The sequence below is a fragment of the Hylobates moloch genome, unplaced genomic scaffold, assembly GCF_009828535.3.
Source record: "Hylobates moloch isolate HMO894 unplaced genomic scaffold, HMol_V3 SCAFFOLD_4, whole genome shotgun sequence".
Taxonomy (NCBI): Eukaryota; Metazoa; Chordata; class Mammalia; order Primates; family Hylobatidae; genus Hylobates; species Hylobates moloch.
The window spans coordinates 91,403,456-91,423,101 of NW_026652279.1; the positions used below are offsets into that span (position 1 = coordinate 91,403,456).

General features: G+C 50.3%; 1 protein-coding gene and 1 pseudogene across 6 annotated transcripts in view; one reads left to right on the top strand and one right to left on the bottom strand.

Moving 5' to 3' along the window:
• The first annotated feature begins 25 nt into the window (after positions 1-25).
• LOC116467114 (uncharacterized) lies at positions 26-2,299 on the top strand (annotated as a pseudogene).
• A 3,466-nt stretch (positions 2,300-5,765) lies between these two features.
• The window catches only part of MTUS2 (microtubule associated scaffold protein 2), a 701,667-nt gene continuing 687,786 nt past the window's right edge, over positions 5,766-19,646 (bottom strand). For 5 of the 6 annotated variants that reach the window (XM_032150562.2, XM_032150559.2, XM_032150560.2 and 2 more), the window contains 5 exons: positions 19,021-19,094; positions 14,365-14,463; positions 13,156-13,275; positions 10,518-10,615; positions 5,766-8,733 (listed from right to left, as the gene is read on the bottom strand). In XM_032150562.2, coding sequence (XP_032006453.1) covers positions 8,520-8,733; positions 10,518-10,615; positions 13,156-13,275; positions 14,365-14,463; positions 19,021-19,094 — 605 coding nt within the window. In that variant the 3' untranslated portion in view covers positions 5,766-8,519. The remainder of the gene's footprint in view (positions 8,734-10,517; positions 10,616-13,155; positions 13,276-14,364; positions 14,464-19,020; positions 19,095-19,646) is intronic. The other variant, XR_009213198.1, reaches the window with a different exon arrangement.

Consider the following 19,646-nt stretch of genomic DNA (forward strand, 5'->3'; position numbering starts at 1 on the left):
TCATGACCTCCGAAGGCCCCAATTCATGAAGCAGCAAACCCAGCAGATCTCCAGCCCTCTGCCTCAGGACCTCTGCTGAAGAGGGGGATGAAGTGGGTCTCCAGGGAGGCAGCGGGGGCCTTGTTGGCAGCTGGCTCAGGAGCCGGCTTACAGGAGGGCAGCTCTGCAGTTGGAGGGGCACCATCCAGAGGAGACCAGGCCTCTGTGCACCCCCCCTCCACTTATCATCCCTGCTCACACCCTCTTGGCCAAGGCTTTGTGCATCGGATTTATTTTTCCAAATGAAGAGGACAGAGCGATAGATGCATTTTCCTCAGGCTGTCTCAGAAAGGTCACTAAATGTATACTGTTGTCAGAATTGCTGAGATCTCCCCCCACTTTTGTTTTTTGCAGTAGCAAAAACTCTTTCCACTGCGACTTCTTTTATCTATCTCAGGCAACCAGCCACCTGGTCCCTTGTGCTGACTCTAGCACAGTGGCCAGGATCCGATACGAGTCCTGGGGTGGTGGGGGCAGCGGGCTTCTCCACCTACCCCAGCCACCAAAGCCCTGACGCACTGCCTCCTGCACCTTCAGCACATCCGTGTGCACAGCTGGAAGGGTGCATGGCCCGCCCACTTTTGTCCAGACGGGTGGAAATGCTGATGATCCCAGCTCCTCCCTGCCGTGCCCCTGCCACGGAGCAGGCATTGTGAACTGGCTGGTGTTTGCAGTCCCACGTGGTGTGGTCTCCAGCCCAACCCATGGTGGAGACTGGAGACAGGGCAACGAGTCCTGGTGGGAGGCACGTGGATATGCCCCATAGGGGCCCCACCCAGGCTTATAGGCAAGGTCCTGGGCACTGCGTGACGCAGGACTCAATGCTGAAGCAAGCCTGCCTGGCTCTGTGCCAGGGCCCCCTTCTGATTCACACATCCCATTTTTACACAGACCCTTCTTAATAAAGGCTGACAGTTCTGTTGGCAGCCAAGAACCCACACCATGAAGACAGGGAGTGAGGGGCCTTTGTGCCCAACCCCAGCACAGCTGCGTTCTGGGGTGTGTGAGAGGCATGTTCGTGTCTGTGCGCTGGTGGTCTCGTGAGACAGTTCCGAGGATGGGGGAATTGCTGGGTGGTGGGGGCGTGAGGCTTGTATGTGGAACTGATGCAGAGTTCGCCTGCAGACGGATCTGGATATATGTTATGTATAACTGTTACGTGTAATTTAAAATATATCTGTTTGCCATCGTCATGAGAAGATTATATGTAAGGCTCTGAAGGGAGAGGGAGATGTATATTCCGCCAGGCTCCTGTGGACTTTGAGTCATGGAATTGATTACTGTTGATCCAGGGGTGCAGGAAGCTACACTCCATGTGTCATCACGCTTATGACTCCTAATGGATTTTTAAGGCAAAAAATGTCAGCCGACTCCATCTTCACCCCTTGATTCCTCGAGTCCAGCCTTTCTATGCCAGTGCTTCACTGAGCCACAACGCTCTCGCCATCGGGACCCGGCTGGGCCTGGAGTCTCGGGGCACAGTTACCATGGAGCCCTCCTGGGTCATTCTACAAATGTGCTGAGTGCCAGCTGAAAACCCCACAGGAGATGGAGTACCTTGGCCAAGCTTAAAGAGAAGATTTTCTCAGGGTATCTATTAGTATGTCCAGCAGGGTCAGGAAGCAGGATGGAAAGATGCATTCAGACTGTTAATTTATTAACAAGGCAAATGATTTTGTGTTTCTTGATGACAGACTATTAAGTTTGGGACTTATTTTCCCATTTGAGAAGTTATAATATATATTTAAGATAAGTTTCCTGCTTAAGTTGTGCCTTTCAGCTTCAACGAGTTTAAGGAGCACTAAGGGTAATGATACCATTGAGGGTTGGTTTATTATCAAACCTGAATAGCTGTGGTTTCTCCAGTAAATATTTTCTTCTACTGAACATGGAGCCATTATTAAGAGTTGTGTGTTTTTTATTATGTATATTTGTATATTTTTTTGCTTGTTTGATGTTCTATTTTTCTAATAGTTTTCTTATAGTTTCTTAAGGTTGTGATACTAGATTTAGATTCCGATGCTAACTGCAAATCAGGTTGGTCTCTGCTGGGTCTCTCCTGCTTTTATTTTACTTTAAGGACAAGTGTAGTTGTCATCCACCACCTTTCAAAAAATGTGAAACTGTCCTGCCTCCCCTTTTTGCTAACAACACTGTGTACATTGACAACTTCCTACCATACTTTATGTTGTAAAATCAAACTATTTCGTGGTACATTATCTCGTGCTTCTGCAAATTCTAATAAATTCTATGGCTTCCATGTGTGTGGTGTGATCTCAAGAATCCTAGCGGGTCTCTCCTGGGACCCAGGCCTGGCAGTGCCCCATGGAGAGTCCCAGATCCCGCTCTGCTTCCCCACAGCCCGTGAATTTAGTCCCATCTTCTCACTTTCCTGTAGCCATTTGGGGAAAATCCTTATTCCACAATTTGAGCCTCAACCAGAGAATCCCTTGAGCCCCCATTTTGGATCTCTGATACTGTCTGCATATTTATTTGGCTTTGGGGCCACAGAAGTCTTCCTTCCAACCAAGCTGTTGGGGGGTAAAGCAGCTCAGAGGCTGCCATTTGTCAGGCATTTGCTGAAGGACTTGGTCTCCGGCAACAAAACGCCCTCGCCCGTTGCCGCCCCAACCTGTGCTGGCCTGCACACACACCATCCTGTTAGAGGGAGCAAAGTGCATGCAGGGCAGAGGGGCTGTGGGGGAGTGTAGCTATCCTGGTAATTGTTACTATCTCACTCCCTCAACTCCCTTGAGAAAGGATCCATTTTTTGCACTAGAGGCAAATTCAGTCAAGTGGGCCTTAATTCTCAGACAGTAAAAGGCAGTGATTCACAGCGGCTATACCAGAAGATCTGCTGCCCAGAAGATAAGGTTTGACCTTTGAGTTTTGTCAGCTGATGGATGGTGCTGAAAGCAGACACCCAGGGAGCTGTGCAGAGGGGAAGGCAGGCGAGCTGCTCTCCGGTCCCCAGCGTGCCTATGATCTGGAATATGGGATGAGCATCTGCACCTGAAAGCATCATGCACATTTCATGTTTCTTGGCCACACAGAAAGCCAGACCACAGAGCTTGCGCGCTGGGTAAGCAAGATTGTGCAGCATGCACCTGGGACACAGGTTGGGCGTGGTCTCTGGCCCGGTGTAATTACTGCGGGAGGTTCTGCTGATGCAGAACCTGATTCACAAAAGGGGCCAGCTTTGCAAAGCAGCCCAGAGAGCCTGATAGGTTCCAGAATTGGGAAATAAGCACGGGGCATGCCTTGTTCCTGGATTTTTGTATGTGTCCTATAGGAAGGCGACCTCTGGTCCCTAAGGATGACTTTGAGCCAAGTGCAAGATGGACCCCAGGTCCTGCAGCGCCACACTGCCACCTAGTGGCTACTGCTTGGTGCCGCACAGGCAGCTCGAAAAGGCCATGCCAAATCTTTCAGCAGTCTCTTTGAAAACCCTGACCAGTGGCTCCTCAAGGTCCCGTGGGGCGATGCCAGGCTGGAGGCTTGAGGGACACCACCTGGAGAAAGTTTTCCCTTGCACAGTTTGGTTATGAAGCACCTCTGGTCATTCAAAAGCTGCCCCCAAATGGCATTCGCAGCAACGAGAAAGCCTGTGGAGCCATGGCCTGGGGTGCTGGCCTGGATTCCAACTTCAGCCCAGTCCTTACACCACACAGACCTGGGCAGGGTCTGAGGCTGCAGCAGGGAGGGCTGGAACCAACTACAGATAATCCCATCAGACCCTGTTCAAAGGGAACACTTCAGTTTTACCAAATTAAGCCTGTCCACTCAGCCATAAATACAGCCATTTAAAAAACACAATGTGAGGAAAAGTCTTCAGGACTGAAACAGGCAGCATGTCTGCTGATGAGGGGAACAGCTTTTTGGCTCTTGGTGTGGCTGAGCACTTAATCCCAGTGGATTTGAGACTGCGTGGGGAAGAAAAAGCTGTGCTGGGTAGGACTTTGCCATGGATGCTTTTAAATTCCCCTTAAAACAACGCACCTGATGAGTGCCAGCTGGTTCAGAACCGCTGTTCCCACAGTGCAGGAGGAGGGACGAAGCCCAGTGCCTGCCGTGTGAATTTGGCGGTGCAGTCATGTGAGAAGCTGCTATGCACAGCCAGCAGCTGCGTGGCAGGTGCTCTCTTCGTGTCTGTGGTGTGAGTGCCTTAGAGGGAGGAGGCATGGGCACCCAGGAGGTGTGTACACATACAAGGGACAGGGCCGTCTGAGCTCAGAGCTGCAGGGCATCCCGACCCTGCCTGGAGCTGGCACTGGAAAAAACTTCCCGACTTAGTGAGCGAGGAAGATTGGCCTGCATCATCACGCTGCGGTGAGAGTGACCCAAGCGTGGCCCTCAGAAACACCAGATGTCTGTCTTGGTTTTATTTTATGAGGTTTGGGGCAAGAGGTTTGAGAGATGCAGACCGGCTAACCAAAACGTATTTAGCAAATTTAATTTAAGTGAATTAACATGCTCTGTCTTAACCACCAGAGTGGCTTGCCAGCCTTCGGGATTGTGTGTAGAGTGTGTGTATGTGTGTGTGTACGTATTTAAGCGTTTGACAGACTCTCATGTGGGCAGGATCCTCACCGCTTGGTGGTTACGGATGAGGTGACAGGGTGCAATCCCAGAGTCATTGCTCGAAGCGTACACACTGATGCAGCAATGGCTTTGAGAACATCCTTCAACTCCAATCGCGGGTGGGAAGCTGTCCAACCACTTGGTTTCCACCTGTGCTTAACTCTGTAACTCCCTTCTTGCTAGAGGGATGCAAGTCTCCCATGAAGGGAGAGCCAGGCTCTCAAGGTTCCTTGGCACAGAGGAGGGCAGTGAGTTGACTTCCAGAGTCTCCTCTGCCTACTGCAAATGAGCCGTGGAAGGGGACACCATTCTCCATGGACAGTGGAAAGCTGGCTCTAATCTCACCTCCTGTTCGTGTTGGTGGCTGCCACCCATTTGCTCCTTTGTTATGTGGAGGTGCTGCCACCTGCCTTGTTTACCGCATAAGGTGGGGTAAGGACAATGGGAGGGGGTCATTATGAAAGTAAGTGAAGGGTGCTCAAGACACCCCAAAAGAAACAAACAGGTTAGGACACATGGCCAGGTAGATTATTAATAACTAGATTGCCATCGATACACGGGGATGACCCAGAGGTGGCCCTGGGGTGTTCCCTGTGAGGTCCGGAAGTGAATTGTGTGTCTACAAAGGGTCTGTTGTTCACTGCTTGTTCAGGAGGGACTTGCTGATCTCCCTAAAACAGCTGCCACTCCCACAAACCCTGCAAAACCACCATAGGGAACCTGCGAACCCAGCTGTCTCCCTTGTGACGGTGCCAGACACCTGTGGGACACTCTGAGGTCCAGCTGGCTAAACCGGCTGCAGCCCAAACTGAAGGCCATCGGGATGGGGGGAGCAAGCACTTTCAGGTCGAAATGAGTGAATGACCTTTTATGTCCTCCTTCCAGCTAACTCCAGCACACCCTGGCATTGCAGAGCAGAGGCACTGAGCTTCCACGTCCAGGGGAGGGACTGCTCAAGCCCCCAGGCTGGAGGGGTGGGCGCAGGGATCTGGGACCTGCTGAGTCAGGGGAGAGGGGGGGTCTCTAGACTTCTCTCACAGACAATCGCCCAACCCCGGCACACACAGAAAAGGGGTCCAGCCTGCAAACGCCACCCTCGTTGCCTCCCTGCCTGGGATCCCCAGCCTGAGAGGGACAGGTCTCCAGTTACATCAAGTAGATACCGCAGAAAGTCCCTCAAGTTTATTTTAATAGGCTTTAGAGTTAAACACAAATATGCAACACAATGTGTAGGGGCAGGAAAAGGGATGTTGTGACCCCATTCATTCAACTAATCATGGCCAGGGCTGCCCCCACCCCCATCCATTCTGACATCCAGCCAGAACCTTGTCCCAGCATGTGGTGGGCAGGGGCGGCGGTGGGGGGCAGGCCGCCCATGCATCTCCCAAATGCCACGAAGAGACAGGTGGTATCTGGTGGGTCTGTCTGAGGCAGGTGCGGAGGCTGCAGCATCCGAACGTGGAAACATCGCTCCAGCCTGGAAGGGGACAGAGGCAGACGCCACGTGGAGAGAAAGCCGAATTCTGATGGTGTGGGGGGTGGAAGAATCGAGAAGGAGGCACAGCAGCTGCCGCCCCATGTGTTTCAGGAGCGGTGATGGCTCAGATGAGGAGCCATACATGATGGGTGTCCGTAACAAAAGAAAAAAAAACCCACGAAGCCAGGGCCACGTGGAAATTAGCTCAAGTACCCAAGGTCAGGGCGGGTTACGGCAAAGCTCTCACCGAAGTCCACCTAATGAGGAATTACTTAGTGCTAACAATGCTACAACTCTGACCACAGCAGCCTAATACACTGTACCACGTTCTAGCATCACACGGAAGTCAGTATTGCTGTGTAACTGCGTTTAGCAGGTGCGGCTATGTAAGCAGTTCCTAATTCGGACAGCTAAGCTGTAACTGAATTTGTGTTTGCAGGTTGTGCCTGCTACTAGAATAAATACTTGTGTACTTAGTCAATGTGGCATGATCTACTCTAATGGAATGCCCAACTCAATATCACAGTATCATGCAGAGCCACTAAAGCAAAGAGAAATGGTGGTGTTTCCATGTGGATTTACCGTGTATGTCCCCAGAAGGAGCAAGACCCTTGGAGGTTAGCTGGAGATGCACCTGAGGCCTGGAAGCCCAGCTTGGACTCATGCTAGGGCCAGGGACCATGTCTGCCTTCATGTTGGCCACACGCGTGCCGAGTAGGCGTGCCCTGGGCAAGCCGACCCCATCCGCGGGCTGTTTCTTACCCGTTCCGTGGCTCCGGCCCCTGCAGGACCCCCTCATGGTTCTTCTCGCCTTGGGCACACTCAAAGACAGGCCTGTGCTCAGGACAATTTTTGGGGGGTCTCAGGGAGAAAGTGCAGGGTCTTTGTCGCATACAGGAAACAAGGGCATCATCATCATCACCATATCTGTTAAAACTACTTCTTCCTTTTGTGTATCATGCTCCTAATCTTCCACACCACTACATGAGTACTGTTCATATCCTAATTCTACCATTTTAGAGACAGATGCCAGTCCAGGAGCTGGTGCCCCCTGGCTGGCAGTTTCACTGGGCTCCTCTGTTTGGGAGAACCTTCTGGGTCTAAGATGGGAGCACAGTCAGCAGCAGCGTTGCCTGATCATCCAGCAGGAAGTGGAAGTGGGTTTCTGGGTGGTCGTGTGATGATCTAGCACAGCTCAGAAATGGTCCCCCGGGACAGAAATGGTGTTTTTTTCTGGAAGCCCCTGCTAGAACCCCTGAGCCATCTCAGTGTGCAGTGAAGGGGTTGAGTTGTAGAACCAAACTGAAGGGGGGCTGCTATGAAATGGGGGCCTGAGGGTCCTATTTCAACGAGTTGATCTTTTACAGCATCGCATCAGAGTGAACCACATGGAAAGCTGGAGTGATGTTCCCCCTCTGTGCCTGGCCAAAATACAGACCTTGGCAACAATTTCCTTCATGAGGATGGAGCGCGAATGGGCGCAGTCATCTGCAAGGTCATCCTCACTCTTACTCAAAGGTCAGGCTCTGCCATGTTTTCCGGAGGGTGCAACAATAGCTTCATGACCGAGTCTGAGATGCCATTCAGGAAAAAAGCAAAACTTGTGTTTACAAGATTAGAGATGAGTCACTGTCATGAGTAACATCTGCAAAACTGCTAAACCCCCTTAGGGTTTCCCACTGCTCTCCCTCATCCGCTCATGACAGGAGTATCAATAATTAAAACTTGCGAATGGAATAATAGTGATCTCACATCATGTTGACTAAGAAGCTGATTGTTCCAAAGGCAGTTACCGTTCACAAATAGCTGGTGTTCGTATTAAAGAGAGTACCACTTGGTGGTGAGTTGAAAGGCGCTTCTTCTCTGTATCTTTTTTTTTTTTTTCCTTTTTCTATTTTGGGTAGAAATATTCCTGGGAAGCTAGATAGAAATGCATTTTCATTTCCCAATAATTCTTAGGCACAAGTTAGAAAACTGCTGACCTTCACTAAAATATGTCAGCACTTCATGTTATAAAAAATGAAATTCAGAACCGCAGCATGTGTATATACGTATATGTAAATATACACACATATCGGTGCAGTACACAATGATTATTCAATGTATATTGAAAACTGAGCTTTTTGTAACTAACCTGAAATTCTGCAGTGAAAGTTCATTGCTCAAGAACAATTGCAAGTGTCTTTCTTTTGGCTCTAACTATGGTAAAACGTTTGCACATCAGACTTTACCATTTACACCTTCCTAAGTGCCGACACCAGGGCAGTCTTAACACGGGGAATCAGAGGAGGACGCGCCTAGGATGCATTGGCAGCTACTGAGCATGCGCACAGGGCCAGCTCCGGCGGCACCGGGTCAGTGCTCCCTCAGGGTGGAGACCGGAGGACGAGAAGCCGGAGCTCCCGCAGGCCGTGTAGTGGCGTCATCTGGGTGTCGTGCTGACTCTGGCCGGAGAGGAGGGCCCCGAGGAGGAGCCGCGGTAAACGGGAGATGTGGGCGAGAGTTTAATCGGACTGGTCGGGTCCCCAGTTTGGAGCTTCCAAAGCAGCTCTTCATTGGTTCGGCTCAATCTCTTCTTCTCCTGGGTTTCCTTCTCAACATATTCCTGGAGGTTAGCATTTTCCTCCGACAGCTGTCTGCATGGGCACAATGACAAGTAAGTGGCAATCATGCTAGCAGACACTGAGCCTGAGGTCAGGACAATGGTGCAGGGCAAAGGGAGGAGGCCATGATGCCCGCAGGGAGAACAGGGACCAGGGTGACCCAGTGACCAAGAACTTTGGTTGAATCATGATTTCCATTTGGCCCAATGACGCATCTGTTCCCAGAGCCTCTCTGGCCAATACCCATCATCTCCCAGGCCCTCTGCCTGGTCAGGGAAGGCACTGGCTGTCCACTGGACAGGGCAAAGGCCAGCGACTGAAAGGAGGGAAGTGGAGAGCTGGAGTGGGTATGCCGCCCGGAGGCTGCGAAAGGAGAGACAGCCGTGCAGCTGGCAATTGACAATGACAACAGCACAAGAGCAGTGAAGAGCCGCGGGCCTTCCTGAGACTGCCAGGAAGCTGGGGGTGCCTTCTCCTGGCCTCCCTGCCCCAGGCTTGTGCCTCCATGACAGCAGGTGTCCTCCCCTGCTGGAAATGCTGCTCTAAGGCTCTGTGTCTGCCTGCTAGACTGGGAGCTCTGGAGGACAGAGGCCAGGGCTCTGCATGCTGAACTCCCAGCATCCAGCTGGTGCTAGGCACGTAACAGACGCTCAGTTAATGTTTGCCGATAAAGGCTGGTAGGTGAAAAAATGAATCCAAGTTGCTTGCTTTGTTGCAGTTTTGAAGAATGACAGCACCTTTGAGGAACCGACAGGAATAAGTACATATGCATTTTAAAGCTGGACAGACTGAGGTCCAGAAAAATCACCTCTGTTGGATAAAGTCTGCCACTTGCTCTGCTGACAAGGGCGCCTTTGCAGCTTCCGGAGCAAAGGCAGCCTGCTGCCTGGGGCACAGCCTTTCCTATGTGCCTCTGAGGTGAGAACAAAATGCCTGCACTAGGGGCTTAGTTATGGGGGCAATGGCTGTGCGTTCATTCATGCATGTGTGCAAGAGCGTATGTATGTGAGAGGATGTACATGTGAGAATAAGCATGTACCTGTGAAGATAAGCGTGCACATGTGTGTGTGCAAACATGAGGGCATGTGAATAGGTGTGAGGGATTGTATGAGTGTATGAGTGTGTGCATAAGTGTGTAAGAGTGGGTGTGCATGAGTGGGAGTATGCAAGTGTGTGTGTGAGTGAGCATGCAGTGCCTGTGTGAGTGCATGTGAGTGTATGCATATGCACGAGTTATGTGTGCAAGGGTAACACACCACGGGTGAGCGCTGATGAGCCTAGATGAGTTGAGTGGGCAAGGGTTCGGGCCTGGGTCTTACTGATATGGCTGAGCTCTCATGGAAGAGCAGCTGATGAAGCCAAAACCCTGCTTTATTCCCACATTGTGCTATGTGAGGGAGGAGCCTGAACAACCTTCCTTGAAAGCTGGAGCACCTCAGAGCAGGGCACCACAGGGACAGGCAAGACCTGGATGGAAATTGTGAATTTCTGGAAGTTGGAGTATCAGCCAGTTCCCAGCTGGTTCTCCTTGCCTAATCTCTTCCAAAAATAAACCCCTTCCCCTCCCAGTGCTGCAGGAGGACCCTGCTGCACACTTTTGCTGATTTCACCCATTTCTCCCAAGGTGGGGCCCATTGATATGTGGCCAGGGATAGGCAAGATGGCCACAGGAGTATGTTCTTGTTCTTCAGGTCTTGGGGGAAACAGCAAGAGACTGTGGGGAAAGACTCACAGCCCAGGGTGAGGGAAACTGGATGTTGCAACAAAAAGAAGCTCAGGAGGAAAGTCACTTTGTAGGTGACACCCAGCCCACCTACCTGGTGACAACTGTGTTTTGGTCAATCCTTGCTTTGAGGTCTTCGTTCTGCTGTTGGAGAACCTGGATCTTTTCTTCTAGGATAATGTTCTTTTCTGCCTACAAAGGAAACGGTGTTTAAGAAGTTCTAGCAAGGCCATAAAATAGGGAGTAAACCGGTGCCCTCAGCTCTGGGCATTGGAGGATTATCAAGAACAGCATTTTGCAAACATCAGTTCGTAATGCTTTAGTGATTGTAAAATCAGGTCAGAGGAATGTGACCAGCATTTCTTCTTTAAATGAAACAGAATAGAAAATGCCCATGTGCACCGTAGGTAGCAAATTTCAGATATTTTTATTTTATATATATTGTGTGTGTGTGTGTGTGTGTGTGTGTTTCTGATGTAAAATGTATTTCTTATAGTGAGTGTCCCCAGGCCCTTGCCATTGTCAGAGATAAGCCATGAATACCACTAGGACCTCGTTCAACTACTGGGTCTCACAGTTCTTCCCAAAGGGTCAACCACACTGCAGCAGCATCCTTGGCCAGCCGTGCATGCACGACATGACATTCTGAATCAATGGAGGGAGGAAATCTAAATAATGTAAGCATGCTTTTTCCTTTTGAGGCTACGGGCAGCCAGGAATGCAAAGCCCAAGAGCAGCTGGGTACATTATCCCCGAATCCCATCATCCATCCCATGGCTGTTACTCCCTGGCAATTGATGCCTTTCCCTGTTAGCATGTCCTCAAGGGCCTGAGTCCTAGCTGAAATACAGTTTGATTCTAAGACCAGTTTAGAAATAAATTATTTTCTGAAAAGAATGTGACAAGTTCACTGTTAATGTAGTTAATCTTTAAAGAAAACTGTCCCTTGTCCATGAACAGGACTTAGGAATCCTAGCCACAGGACTGGCCTCTGTCCCCCGTCTTTAGCAAGGCACCTCGCCCAGCCCTCACTTTTGCTCCCAGGAGATGAAGTGATCAAGTAGGTTCTTTTTGGCCTGGGAAGGTTTCTGGGATGAGAAGCCATATGGGCAGGCGGAAAGCCTGGAGCATGGCTAAAATCAGCCAAGTAAACCCAGAGGTTTGCTGGTGACCCGACGCAAATGGCCAAGCCAGGAGGGGGAAGATGGGTGGCTGCTCTCAGAACAGCTGGTCCCCACACTGGCAAGGCTGCAAGGCAGAGTTCAGCTGAGGTGAGTGCTGTCATATAGCTCCCCGCCAGCCCTAGGCCTGGCCTGAGCTGGGAAGTCCTGGGCTGCTGGAGGGTGCAGAGTGGTCAGCATCGCCCAGAATCTTGGCGACAATCCAGCATCACCCGGTCTGCCCCCATTAACTGCACCCGTGCAGCAAGAGATGTCTGCAAAAAGGGATGCCTCCAGAGAGAGAGGTGACATGGCCACCAAATGCAATGGGTGGCCCTAGATCAGCCCCTGGCTTGGTTATACAGATGCAAGGGACATTTCACAAATGGGGAACTTTAAAAATTCGATGAGATGATCAGTTCCTGCCTGAGATGGCAAGGTAAGGATATAAAACACTTATACAGTATAATATGTGGGCCATGTGTGTGGGTGGGTGTGTGCCTGTGCGCATGTGCACGCAGATACTGCCTTACAGAGAAAAAGTCCTGGAAAGTATAAGCACTGGTAGGAATATGATGTTATAATCTGCTTATTTTTTGTTTATCTTATTTCATAATTTTCCACAGTACACATATTTACTTTTGGTAGTATCAAAAGTTTATTTTTAAAGGAACAATAATAAAGAGAAAAAATAAGAATCTGAGATCCTGGGGCCAATTTCCAGAGCAAGATGGGCTGCCCTTGGAAGGAGGCTTCTCCTCCACTCCCTTTGCACACTTTTCTGGGACTCTAGCCCTGGCCGGGGGCTTGTGCCCCAGGGTATGGGGTGAAATCCTGGGTGTTCTGTGCCCCCTAGGGAGTGCCCTTTGCTAGCTCTGCAGGAGCCAGGCTGGTGGGCTGAGGTGGGCGAGTGTGGGTGAGGGCAAGGACTCTGTTCTGGGCTCAATGTTTGTGTCCCCCCAAATTCCTATGCTGAAACCTAACCCGCAAAGTGATGGTATTAGGAGGCAGAGAACTGGGGAGGGGATTAGGTCCTGAGGGTGAGCCCCTGTGAATGGGATTAATACCCATATAAAAAGGGCCCCAGGGAGATCCCTGGCCCCTTCTGCCTTGTGAGGACTCGAAGCACTGGGCCAGGCCTCCTGAGCTCCATCTCCGCATCTGTAAAGCGGCTGGTGGCGGCAGCTGCTCCGGCCGTAGGAGTTAGGAGCAGGCTCGGGGAAAGTGCTCCGTGCAGTGCCTGGGCATCAGGGATGCTGCATCGCGCTGGGTCCCCACACGTCCCCAAGAGAGGGCGAGGAGACAGCACGACTGTGGGAAAACCAGGGCGAAGCAGAAAGAGGCTGCCCGTCAGGAAGGCTCCAGAGTTAGACAAGGTGAAGCCACCTCCAAGATTCCTTATGAGAGCTCCTGGCTTCCTGGGAAAGGCCAGCTGTGGGATTTTCTGCTTAGGTGTAAGCAATGGGCAGGTAAGGGACACACCTGGCTGAATACCATCAACGATGACATCAGTGATGACAGCAGGAGCGTCATGGAGGTTAGTTACTCTCCCGAGCAAACGGACCAACTCACCAGCTTTTCCAGCTCAAGAATCTTCTTTTCCTGCTCGTGTATTTGCTGATTCTTCATCTCTAATACCTGCTTCAGACTCTTCATGTCTTCTTCCAAGTGCTGATAAGGAGCCAATGCAATCTAGAGGCAGAGAGCCATGAGCTGTTGACTGGGGCTCCCGGGAAAATCCAGTATTAACCAATGTCACGAATCCAGCTAAATCTATCCTCCTGGGACAAGCGCCCTGATGGCAATTGCAACACCAAAGAGAGAGGATGCTCACAGCCTTCCCTGATGAAGGGGCCCTGCTAGTTTCCCGCTGAGAACCCTCCTAAAATCCAGTTCTGTGGGGAAGCAGGTGAGACATGGCCATCAACCACTGGAAAGTCTGACTCCAGAATTGCTGGGGGTTGCCAGCCTACGCCCAACAGGGAATTCATGGGGTAGAAAGAGTAAACCCAACACTGGCTTTTAACATTCACCCGGCCGACTTGATTCACCAGGTAGCTGGGACTCTTACAGGTCCCACCTATGCCCATAAAGAGCTCAGGTACAGGAAGCGAGCAAAGTGGTTTAAGAAGCAGAAAAGCCATTTTAGAAAAAGTCATGTTAGAGTAGTGCTGCAGGATATAACAAATTAAAATATAGTGTGTCCTGTTAAATCCAAATTCAGATAAACAACATTTAAAAAAATGCAGTATAAGTATTGCAAGGGACATACTTATACTCAAAAATTTATTTATCTGTAATTCAAATTTAACTGGGTGTCCTGTATTTTATTTGGCAACCCTACGTTAGAGGGAAGGAGTTTTGCCAGCTTTTCTGGAAAAAATTCCCCTCAACCTATGAACGCATGCTGCAGCCAAGGCTGCCCCATGTCAGCTTAAAAAGTTGCGGGAGAATGGGCTGGAAGGGGTGGTCAGGCCAGCGGGGGCGGGGCGGGGGTTTCCAGACCATGCTTATCATAGGAGCCCCGCGACTCCAGCTGGGGAATGCTGTGGAATTTGGCAAAAATAACACGTAGCTGGAGAAACCCACAGCTGCTGCCTGTCTCAGGGGAGAGCTGCTGACAGGAATTGTTTAAAAATCCAGGGGAGGTCGTGACCAACTGTCACTTCGGCAGCGGATTCACAGAGAGGCCTTATCTTGGGACGAGACTGCTGAGGGAGTCCCTCGGCCTCGCTGGGGCGGGGTCCCTGCGGGGCTGGAAGCCTGGAATCCAGAAACTACCTCCAGCTGCTCCTCCGTGTTCTTCCTCAAGGCCTCCTCGAAGCGGCGGGCTCTGTCCCGCAGGGACTGGCTCTGGAAGGTCAGCGTGTCCACCTGGTCCTGCAAGTAATGATATAAGGAGTCCAGCTGGGGCCACTACAGACAGCAGCCACCACAGCCTGGACAGCGGTGATCAGCGGGCCACCACTGTGCCCTGGGCATCCTCCGAGTGTTTCCCTTGGGGGTGAAGAAAGAGGGGCCAAAGGAGAGGCCCCAAAACCATACGACAGAGGATGATTTCCCCCAACGCCTGCCCTCGGCTCACTCCTTCTTAGTGCTTTGTCAGGAAGACACCACAAAAGCACTGTGAACTGGGGGCATTTCACAACATCTGATCCCACAGAGGCAGACAATCCTCAGAGAGAATCCTCAGAGGTGCCTCTTGTCCAGGAGGCACCTAGCCCCTGGCTTTGGGAAGGACCGCGATGAATGTATTTCAAATACCGTGATGAATACTGTGATGAATGTATTTCTCATTTAGGAAGCTCAATCCAGAACCCTTCAAACCCTCCTTGACTTCTTTCTCTCCCTTGGGACCCCTCCGACATCATCAAACCTTCTAATCACCAAACCTTCGAATCACCAAGTCCATAATCAAGTCCTGCCATCCTGCCTCCTAAATGTCCCTAGAACCCACAGACTCCCCTGAGCTCAGGCCACTCTGCTGGCTCCTTCCTGGCACGGTTCCTCTTTTTTTCTGAATTATCGCTCCTTTGCCCTCACACTGCAGTCAGGCACTCTCTCTAATGTGCAAACTGGAACCTGTCCTTCCCCTATCTCCTACCCCACTGCCCTCAAGTTGCAGTGCACACTCCCTAACACAGCATCCTCCCAGCCCCGTTGCCTCCCTTTCCTCTCGCGGCTAGCTCTCCTGCTGGCAGTGCCTGCCTCCAGCCAGCTCCCTCTCACTCTCGCTTCACTCTGGCTCCCACACAGTCTTCCTGGCCTCAGGACTGGGTTGCATGTCCTTGATAGAAGCTGCCACGTAAGCTGCGTCCACACAGTCTCCTCCTCCCTGCTCACACCCACCCTGTAGCCAGACTGGCGCTCCCAGCCCTCAACCTTCCCATGCCTGCCAGCTAGGCAGGCAGCTGCCCGCTCTCCACCTGCAGGTTGAAGGAATACAGGCGTGTCTATGGAGACACTGCACCCCTTCCCCAGGTCCCAGAGCAGATGCATCTGCGCTGACCCTGCCCCACTCAGCTCCGGCCACGACTCTCAGGACCACAGGCTGGGAAAAGACCACTGATGCCCAAGGAGACCTTCACCCGTCATGTCTCACTCATGCAGACCAGTCCAAAGCTCTTTGCCCAGCACCATTTCTGTAATATCAAAACACAGAAACGAGGTCTCCCATGAACTCTTCTAAAAAATATATAGATATAGATATATAGATACACACACACACACACACACACACACACATAAAGAGAGAGAGAGAGAGAAAGAAAGAGAGAAAGACAGAGACAGAGACAGGGTCTCACTCTGTTGCCCAGGCTAGAGTGCAGTGGTACAATCTTGGCTTACTGCAACCTCCACCTCCCAGGCTCAAGTGCTCCTCCCACTTCAGCCTCCCAAGTAGCTGGGACTACAGGCGTGCACCACCACACCCAGCTAATGTTTGTATTTTTAGTAGAGATGGGGTTTCACCATGTTGCCCAGGCTGGTCTCGAACTCCTGACCTCAAGTGATCCACCTGCCTCGGCCTCCCAGAGTGTCGGGATTACAGGCATGAGCCACCATGCCTAGCCTCCCATGAATTTTCTGGCAAGAGAAATGGTATCATCCCACCAAATAATGGGAAGTGATATTGTGAATGCTAATAAGTGTACACAGTGACACTAACATGGGAAGCACTGGGCTTGACTGCTTGCTTTCTTATGGTGGAGGACCCTGGTCTGCAAACCTCCCTGAGTAGGTTTCTTTTCCTCTTTTTTGTTCTCTTTTCCAGTTACTTCCTTTTTTTTTTTTTTTTTTTTTTTTTTATAAAGACTCACTCTATCACCCAGGTCGGAGTGCAGTGGCATGATCTCAGCTCACTGCAACCTAAGCCTGCTGGATTCCAGTGATTCTCGTGCCTCAGCCTCCGGAGTAGCTGGGATTACAGGCCCTCACCACAACGTCTGACTAATTTTTTTTTTTTTTTTTTTTTTTTTTGAGTTTTGCTCTTGTTGTCCAGGTTGGAGTGCAATGGCGCGATCTCGGCTCACTGCAACCTCTGCCTCCCGGGTTCAAGCGATTCTCCTGCCTCAGCCTCCCGAGTAGCTGGGATTACAGGCATGCACCACCACATCCAGCTAATTTTGTATTTTGGGTAGAGACGGGTTTTACCATGTTGTCCAGGCTGGTCTCAAACTCTGACCTTAGGTGATCTGCCCGCCTCAGCCTCCCAAAGTGCTGGGAATACAGACGTGAGCCAACGCGCCTGACCCACATCCAACTAATTTTTTCGTTTTTTTAGTAGAGACATGGTTTCACCATGTTGGCCAGGCTGGTCTTGAACTCCTGACCTCAGGTGATCTGCCCCCCTCAGCTTCCCAAAGTGCTGGGATTACAGGCATAAGCCACCGCGCCCAGCCTACTTCCATTTTATTTTTAAGAAATAGAAGTTCCCACAGTGCCATGAAATGCAAATGCCAGTGCATTAAGGCAGTACGCCGCAGGTGGGGGCTTGCACGCCTATGAGCTGAAATGTTCATCACGGCCCTGGCAGTGTCGCAGGTGACCTAGCACAGGTCACCTGCTACACTGACTATAAAAATGACTCTCCCTCCATGGCTCCTACACCAAACCTCCTCAGTGTTGTCAGAGAAAGCATTTCTTTTAAGCCTCTTTCCCTCCATTAAAAAACAAAACAACAGCAAACTCGTCAGGCAATTACAACACAGGATGGATCTAAGACACCAAACTGATGTTTCTGCCTTATTCACCATCACTCAAAACAGATCTGCAGGGACAGAATGTGTTGTTGCAGCTAACTTGGGCTGGCTTCTTTATGTCATGCTAAGAGGCACAAAGACCTGGCTGGAGCCAACCAACAGCATGACAATAATCACAATAAATGTAACAATGCTTGTTATTATTACAATAGTTACAATAGCTGCCACTTATTAGCAGTGACCTAAGCCAACCCAGGGCTATCCACTTTTCACACGTTATTTCCCTTAATCTGTTCATACCTTAAGAAAGATACTGTCATCATCCTTATTTTAAAGAGTAAACTAAGGTTTACAGAGGCTACATAACTCTCCAAGATGTGAAAGCTAGTAAGAGCTAGCGCAGCGGGGATTTAAACAAAAACTCAAATCTCTAACCACCAAACCTGTTTCTCCAGGTGCCTGTAGACCAAGGAGGTTGGCTTGAGCAATTCCACCCTCCTTGCACCAAATAACCTCCAGCCCAAACAGATTCTGCTGGACAGGCACAACAAACATACGCCCAGTTCAGGACCATCTGGTGTCAGTGGCAGGGCACAGACTCCCAGACGAGACAAAACTCTCGCTTCTTTGGGTTTGGGATTGGATGGGATTTTTGTGATATCGCTGTATGGCTGTCACTTATCCTGATTTGTATTCCTTTAAGGATAGTGCAACTATTGGTGCAGGATGTGTATATGAGGAAGGCAGGCTGGGGTTCATTGGCCAAGGGCAAACCACACAAGCACTGTGTGGGCATAATACATTTTAGGTTTTGAAGAGTACACTGGAGAGTGTGACCCTGGGTCTCCCCACGATCCTGGACTCTTGGCAGGGCAGGCTCAGTGCCATGTATGTTGCCAGAGGAAAGTGAGCCATCAAAGAGGCAGAATTCCTGCCTATGTATTACAGCTATGGGATTCACCTCCCGCAACTTCCAGATGAGAGTGTGCCTGACATTTACAAAATAATTTTTCTGTGATTGGAACTGCTACACTTGGAAATGGAAGCAGGGCCCCCAGCATCCCTCTGGCTTCCCAGGCAGCTCCTCCATGGGGCTGGGGGTTGTCAATGTCTTTTCACAGAAGCAGCTGCCTGGGTCTCTGTAAGGCAGGAAGGAGACACAGGTGATCTGGGACACTCTGCATTCTCTCCTTAGAGGCCTGCAGGACACCAGGCAGCTCCTCTGGCATCTGAGACCAGCGTTTCCTAAAGGTGGCAGTGAGAGGAAGAGAAGGTGCTTTTCGTCTCAGCCACCTCCAGGAAACTGCAGCCCCTTTTATAAGTCTCAGAGCACGTTCTGTGAATTCTGACCTGCACAACCCTCCTTGCACCATTACCCCTGCCTAGAACACTCTCTTCCCCAAGTCCTCCTCTGGCTTTGAACATAGCTCAGTTACTCCTTGGATACTCCAGACCACAGCAAGTGCAGAGTAATCTCTCTGAATGTCTGTAGCATTCACTAGCTGTATTATTCATTTGGTGCAAGTATGTGTTACCTGTTGTCTGACACTATTTGCATCACAGCTCTCTGAGCAGACAGCACATTTCTTAAGGGTAGGGAGTATGACTTATTTACCTTATATTCTATTGTTTAGTACAGGATTTAGTACACAGTAGGTGCTGAATGAATGCTTGTGGGTGGGAATAATGATGCTGCCATTATCTCGATATCAGGTAAGAAAATTAAAGAAATACTAACCTGCAATGACAGCCGCAGTTTTTCAAAATTTTCTTCCAATTCTTTCTTTTCAAGCTCATGAGTGGACATCAATTCTGGAAAGAAGACATTAAATTGTTAAGTTGGTCTTTCTTTTGAAAAGGCTAAAACAAAGCTCTTTTGGCAGACTTAAGACCTGTGACTTCACGTAAATAAATGACTCCTGTATAGCAGATTCAAGCCTAAGGGGACTCCTCCACTGGTTTGAAATTGTATGTGATGACCAGGTTAGTATTTAGGAGAGAGAAAGAAAGAAGGGACTGGGGAAAGGGAGGGAAAAAGAAGATGGGGGCAGATAGAGCACATATGAACACACACAGCACACACACATACATCACACACCCATCACATACACACCTACCACACACACACACCCCTACCACACACATATATCACATACACACACACCACACACACATACCTACCACACACATTCACATACACACCACACACCACACACACACCCCTACCACACACACATCATACACACACACTACATGCCACACACACATACACACCTACCACAATCACACACACACTACACACCACACATACACACCCACCACACACATCACATACACGCCACACACAAGTACACAGCTACCACA